Source organism: Elephantulus edwardii, unplaced genomic scaffold (genome assembly GCF_000299155.1).
Source record: "Elephantulus edwardii isolate Elephantulus edwardi_28Jun2011 unplaced genomic scaffold, EleEdw1.0 scaffold00092, whole genome shotgun sequence".
In the NCBI taxonomy this organism is placed as follows: Eukaryota; Metazoa; Chordata; class Mammalia; order Macroscelidea; family Macroscelididae; genus Elephantulus; species Elephantulus edwardii.
The window spans coordinates 9,355,789-9,363,373 of NW_006399842.1; the positions used below are offsets into that span (position 1 = coordinate 9,355,789).

The 7,585-nt window shown below is 38.7% G+C and overlaps 1 protein-coding gene across 3 annotated transcripts in view; it reads left to right on the forward strand.

The window, feature by feature from the left end:
• The window catches only part of ASTN2 (astrotactin 2), an 895,904-nt gene that overhangs the window by 872,241 nt on the left and 16,078 nt on the right, over window positions 1–7,585 (forward strand). For all 3 annotated transcript variants that reach the window (XM_006890703.1, XM_006890704.1, XM_006890705.1), the window contains one exon: window positions 2,203–2,386. In XM_006890703.1, coding sequence (XP_006890765.1) covers window positions 2,203–2,386 — 184 coding nt within the window. The remainder of the gene's footprint in view (window positions 1–2,202; window positions 2,387–7,585) is intronic.

A 7,585-nucleotide genomic window follows, 5' to 3' on the forward strand; every position in this document is an offset into this window, starting at 1 on the left:
GGGCCCCTTTGGCAGTAGGAAACACATAGACTATTATGGAGATTGATTTTGGAATTTAGATGCACTCTTATTGATTGTGCTTGGCCGTACATGTTCATATACTTGAAGATGTATCATGGGGGTGTTACAACCTTGTCTTGTTCCAGATTGCTAGTTGTCATAGACAGAATGTCTAACCATCCATTCCTTTCAGATAGTCCTTCCCTTCACCTATTCCAGTGTAGTGTTCTTTAACTACCCATTCTTTTCCTGTTACCCCCTCATGCAGCCATCCCCCAACCCTAGCCTGTCCCTCTTATTTTTATAACAGTGGTCTTATGCAGTATTTGTCCTTTTGTGACTGAGGTATTTCACTCAGCATAACATCTTCCAGACTTATCCACGTTGTGCAGTATTTTTTGCAGTATAATTGTTTTTTATTGCTTCATAATATTCCTTGTATGAATGCACTACACAGTTTTCTATCCATTCATTTAAAAATTCAGCAGGAAAACAAATAACAAACTCTGGTGAGGATGTGGAGAGATTGGAACTCTCATACACTGCTGGTGGGAATGTAAACGTATTACTGCATGTTTATGTTCCAGTAGTTTCTTGTAATTAACTTTAACAATGTCTATATTTTTATTTTCATGTTTTTTCAGGTATAATTTATTGAATTTCCATTAGTTTTATTGTCGTTCTTTAAGATTCCATAAAAAGAATTTCTCTTCCTTCTTATTATTCTTCAAATCAGCCATCATTTTCAGTTTCTTTTTATACTACTAATTTTTGGTTGAAACTAGAACATTCGATTATTCCTATGTGTAGTCGTGAACAAGCATGTAGGTTTTGTATTTATTCTGTACAAATAACATTTTTTGAAACACTGATTTAGGTATGAAACTCACAGGCAGTAACAGCCTTACTTTTTGCTTACCACTCGCTTCTTCTCTGCATTGTGTTAATTCTCATTCATCCCAGACATAAGTGTCTATCCTTCAGACAGGTCCTGTATAGATCAGAATACCATTGTTGTGTACCATCAAGTTGGAAAAGATTCATACTCTTCCAGCAAAGTCTGTCCTTACTCCAGAGCCAGTGATCAAGCTTATACATTGATAGTATAAGCTGTTTGTCTGCCTCACCACTTCTACTTCAGTCATCCATCTATAGCACTAGGACAGGAAGGAGTAAAAACAGTATGAAATAGGAATATTCTAGTCGGCTTACTTTTCAGAGTCTCTATATGGATTAAATGGCAGATTTCTAATTGTTAGATTTCAATTAAGTTTACGTGAGAGGATTGGGAATCTTAGAACTGATCTCAAAATCATCTTTCTAGAACTCTCCAGAGTTTTATTAGAGTTTTCAAAGCTGAAGGAATGTGCCTTTTAATCAAAGGCTAAGGCCATGGTTAATTTAGGGAGCATACATTACTAGGAATGGCTGAAAGAATGGGAATGACTTGGAATAATGGATAGAAGAGTCTGAATTTTCTCTGGGATGTTTTAAAATCAGGATATGATCAAACTTGATCATGAAACGTGTTAAAATGGTAGTGGATCATACACACAATGTATACAAATTTTGTGTGCAAACCCAAGTGAGGGGGGAGATAATGGAGATATACTGGAGATAAGAAGGCCTAGACAGAGGTTGCTGAAATGAACTCAGCAGTTCTTGTTTGAAATATTCTCCTGCATCATAATGATCAAAGTAAAAATTATGAGCATTAATTATGCTGTATTTCCTAGTAGTGAGAACAGCCAATGCACTCACCCGTTAACTGGATAGTTGGGGTTCAAGTTCAACCCCAAGACTCCCTGGAAGAAAGGCCTAGTGATCTCCTGAAAAAAAATAGCCATTTAAAAACCTGTGAGCCACAATTGTGCTCTGGCTCACCTGACTCAGAACTGACTTGATGACAGAAGATTTTTAACTTGATGCTACCTAGGGTTTATGTAAAAAGCTTTCTTTCTACTTTGAAAATTTTGATAATATAGAATAAATATAATTTCTTTCTAATTGATACATTTAAAGAGAGAGAAGAAAAATGCACACAGCTGATAAAATTAAGGGTGTAATTTCCATTTCTTTATCTGCTTCCAAAGATCATGCAAATGAAGTACCATGTATCAGTGTTTTTCTTGTTGCAAATCATGTTTCAACTCCACTTTCTCTCTCACTCAGTTACCTTTGCCTCCATTTCTTCCCTTTCAGAGATAGCTGACAAGATCTACAATCTGTACAATGGGTACACAAGTGGAAAGGAGCAGCAGACTGCCTATAACACACTGATGGAGGTCTCAGCATCGATGCTGTTTAGAGTCCAGCACCACTACAACTCGCACTATGAGAAGTTTGGAGACTTTGTCTGGAGGAGTGAGGATGAGCTGGGACCCAGGTATGGGTTACAAATGATGGGTAGAAGGTTCAGCTTTCCTTTCTTGCATTTGACTTTAGTGAACGAACTTTTTTTTATAGACACAGAATGAATTTTATGAAATAAAGAATGATGGTCACAACAGTCGTTGACAGTTCTGAAGATGAGAAATGGACAAGGAGAATGAATGTATCTTAGAATTTCACCTTCTTGGGTGCCTCAAATTTTAGAGAAGTGATGTCAGTGCTTTTTTACTTCTTTTCTTTTTTTCTACCCCTAATTGTACAGATTGAGCAATTCTGTTTGCTCAAGGGTGTGTATCCTATCCAGCATTTCAGAGCAGCACTGTGGCATGACTTCTATTCCAGCAGGGCTCTTTCCACTCCTCCACTAAATCTGGGATCTTTTTCTTAAGTAAATAGCTATGACCTTGACTCAAATCCATTAGTAACCATGGCTGAATACATCTATGAATTCAACATAGATTAAGCTTCATTTTTGTCCCCAGGAGTAGCCATACCACCCTCTGTACTGGCTGCCATGCTTTCCAAGACCCCAGGGAAACCCCTATACTTTAATAAACATTATATTTAGAAGCGCTAAGAGAATTTCCATATCTAATTTAAAGAAGTTACAGTTGCTATCCTCTGATGAAATGGTGATTTCTTTCCATTTCTTGCTTGACAAATATTCATTCATTCAAGTGGCATGTACTTATTTTGTAGTATGTTTTTATGATTGTTATTGTATGCCGTGGTGTCAGAACCAATCCATAGCTGACCCTCTGGTAGAATTTCAGAGGCAGTTAATCTCATGGGAGGAGATGTTCATCCTTCTCCCACAGCAGAGCCGCTGGTGGTTTTGAACTGCAAGCCTTTGACATTGCAGTGCAGCTTCTTGCCTCTAGGCCACCAGTGCTCCTTTCTTTATAAGGTAGTTGCTGATGATACAGTTATAAAAAAATTAGAAAAGGTTTCTATTTATGCAGATATTACTGTTGACTGAATAATGGTGTTAACTAAATACACAGTTACACTGGAAATAGAGTGTTATGATAGTAGAAAGACAGATTTGGGGGAACCTGAGACTTAGGCATCCTACCTGACCTAGAGAACCTAGTGGAAGCTTCCTAAAAGTTTATATTTTAAGGCCAAAAGGCTGAGTAAGAGTTAAACACATAGAGAAGGAAGAATAGAAGTATGTTGGCGGGAGGACTAGGCTGCCAAGTGTTCAGGTAGTGACTCTTGTTACAGTGGGGTACACTCTTTTTGTGAGCATTGTTATCATTCCCCTACCATATTGGTGATCTTTGCCATATCTTCACACCTACATATCATATTGGAGCTCTGGTGCCCAGGGTCTCTGGTGATTCAAATACATCAGTGACTCTGAGGGAGAGAAATGGGCAACCTCCTCCACTGCAATTTACTGCCTGCAAAAACCCACTGGAGTTTCAGCTAAGAGTTGTTTCCAACTTGACAGCAATGAGTTCAAATTTATATATCATATAAATTCATAGGGTTTTCAAAGGCCTGTTATTTCGGAAGTGGATGGCCAAATATTATTCCTAATCTGTCTTGATTTGGATGCTCAGATTTGTAACAGTATCTTACAGACAAGTATTTTACCCCAACGTTCAGATAAAACACTCTTCCCCATTATGCTTGGACTATCAGATAGGAAGGTTGAGTCTTCATATTGGGAAACACAAAGGAGGAGGAACAGTTGTAAGCAGACACTAGTGATTGGGATGTGGAATGTGAGAATGAATGTGAAAACCGGCATTGGTAAGGAAGAAGTGGGACCCATAACTGGGGTATATGGGGGTAAGTGTGACAGAGACAATGAGATCGGTTCAGGACAGGGCAGGGTTCAGATCTGTTGTGCAGAGGGTCGTTATGAGTTGCAGTTGACAGCACAAAACAGCAACAATATCATATAAATATAAGTTCTTTATTTATGGTTTACATATTAAATTCTATTTATTTATGTCCCATTTTAAATGCTCTTTATTTCCATGATATTTACTTTTTTAAACAGAATAGGATAGAATGTCTTATTCAAAATATGTTTTGAAAGAAAGGCCTTTAAAGATACTGTATGAAAAACAATGTATACAAACTTTCTAAGTAAACCAGTATAAAATTAAAAAAAGAAATATCTCTATCATCTTATTTAGTTCTTTCTATCTTTAATTGGAATTAAACCTTCCATCCAGGTGGAGAGGGGGAAATCCAGAGAGTAATATTTTTTAAAAAAAGATTAATAAATGTTTTTAGGGAGCTCTGTTGGTCTAATGGTAAGAAGATTCTCTGCTACTCTAAAGGCAGGCTGTTCAAATCCGCTAGAGGTTCCATGAGAGATAGAATGGGCAGTTACCTCTCCAGCGCAATGTACAGCCCTTAAAATCCTGCAACAGGGTCAGCTATGAGTTGTTTCCAACTAGATGTGCATAACAACCACAAATACAAGAGAATGCTTGTACACGATACACCAAACAAGACTTTTTCTTAAATTGTGTTGAAAGAGGAAAACATGAAAAGTGAATCAAATACTTCTCTTAATGAAATTCATTGTTGTTACATGTTGGGTCCAACTTCTGTTGAGTACCACCCAAAATCTTTTCCAGTAACCCAGGGAAATTCCTACACTTCTGCGAATGCTGTGTTTGGAGAAACTGAAAGAATTTCTATGTAGTTTGAGCAAAATGCCAGACAGCAAGAGTGATAAGAGATAAGAAGAGAGAGGTCAATAAGGGCCAGATCTTGCATGCCCTTTAAGGAGAGTTAAGGAGTTTTCCTTATCTCCCCAGGGTAATGAGAAGCTTTTCAAGTATTTTTCACAGGGGTATGATATCATTAGATCTTCCTGCAAGGGAAAAAAAAAAAAACACCACACACACACACACACACACACACACACACACACACACAACCAAACAAACAAAAAAAAACCCACAAAAACCACACCTCTCTAAATGAACCCATGGGGTCAGGGCACAGAGGAGTGAAGGAGGCTCTAGAGACTGTTGTGGTCATGGTTGGATAAAATGTGTTGGCCCAAGCCAAGACAACATCCACAGTATTGTAGAAAACTGAGCAGCTTCCTGAAGCATCTATTGGATACCCTATCAATGCTTTACAGTTTCCAAATGATTCTGTAAGCAGGACAAAGGAAGGTATCCTCCCTATATTTTGGATAAGGAAATAATGGTCCTTTGGTACAAGTACTTTTCACTTGACTACTAACCTGAAAATTGGTAATTAAAAACCACCTAGTTGTTGACTTGGAAGAAAAAGTATGGTGCTCCACTTACATAAAGATTACAGCCAAGAAAAACCCTAAAGAATCCAGTTCTGCTGTATAATACATGGATGATCCATGAATCAAAATCAGCTTAAAGGAAGTGTGTTTACTGTTAAATGAACTGCATTCACAAAAATTAATTTGAGGTGGATGCTTGTTCTTTTTCTGTTCTTATCATGAATCTTTCTAACACTCCGTTACAACTCTCCAGGAATTTAAGCCATACAGGGAGCAGATTCAGAGCTCATACAAGAAATAAAAGTTCTACTGAGTCCTAGACTAAAATCTTCCTCCTCTCAGATGAAAGGAAGGGAAAGTTCTTAAGACTCTTCTGATAAAGCCTGAAAGATGACACAGGCAGAAGGACAAAGAACCTCAGATGAAAACCTCGGTGTAAGTCATCTTAACGGCTTCCTTGCCTATGGATGAGGAAAGACTTTCCATTTTACTGGACTTCCCCAAAGGGCTCAAGGACTTTGAGTAGAAGTTAATCCAGAACTCAAGTCTTGTCTTTTCTTTACAACCTAAAGGGAATTTTTATAACCCATCAGAACATATATCTTTTAAAGACCACCCAGAACGGTGGGGAAGCCAACCTAATAGTGAACTTTCTTAAGCCAGTACCCTCTGGTCAACACGTCACTAGCCCCAGTCTATCAACTTCCACTTTTTCCCACAGTCAGGCCATCTGACTCTTTCCTCTTTCCTGGTATTTCTAGCCTCTTGAAGAAGATCTCAGGTTCCTCCAACATCCTCTACTGAGATGTCTGCTGAGAACCCAGGGGGTTGCAGCACAATGGAATGACCTTGTATGATACCCATGATTGGTTGCAGATCTTACTGGTATGAACCAGAGGATTTTTCAATGACTGATTTGTAGAAGAAGCTTTTTACCAGATCTTTTCCCCTATTTTATCTTAGTCTGGAAGCTTATACTGAATCAGAATCTACATTTTAATAAGATCCCCAGGTGACTCCTACATAAGAAGACAAATAGCATTGAGAATATTGAGTACCAAGAAGTAACTATAATTTTTAAAGGATACACCTAGAATTGTATAAAAGAAAATGGAAGGATCTTATAAGAATCTGTATGTGAACAGATCATCCAGGAGGGTAGCTCTGTGAGAAGGAATGTGGCATCACCTCATCAACAACCTGTGTTATGCAGATGACATAACCTCGCTTGCTGAAACTGAGAAGGACCTGAAGCACTTGCTGCAGAAGGTCAAGAACCATAGCCTTCAATATGGATTGAAGCTCAACATCAAGAAACAAAGATTCTCACTACTGGATCAAATGGCAGCATCATGATAGATGGTAAAGAGATTGAGATAGTTTGCTTGGCTCCAAAATCAACACTCTTGGTACCAGCAGCCAGGAAATCAAAAGACTGATTGCATTGGGAAAGTCAGCAACCAGAGACATCTCCAGAATACTGAAGAGCAACAGTGTCAGTCTGGAGACTAAGATGCACCCGATCCAGGCCATGGTCTTCACAATTTCATGTTATGCATCAGAGAGCTGGACAATGACTAGGGATGATAGAAGGAGAATGAATGCCCTTGAGCTGTGGTGCTGAAGAAGAATGTTGAATATGGATTGCTAGGAGAACAAACAGGTTCATCCGAGAGAGGATGAAACCAGGGTGCTCCTTGGGGGAAAAGATTCTGAAGCTCTGGCTGACATACTTTGGGCAGGTTACAAGGAGGGACCAGTCCTTGGAGAAGGACATAATGCTTAGGAGCGTTGAAGGACAATGAAAGATAAGAAGACCCTCAATGAGATGGATTGAGTCACACTCAGTGACTGTGGTAATGGGGGGTAGGTGTGTCAGAGACAATAAGTTTGGCTCAGAACAGAGCAGGGTTCAGAGCTGTTGTACAAAGGGTCACTAGAAGTTGAAGATGACTT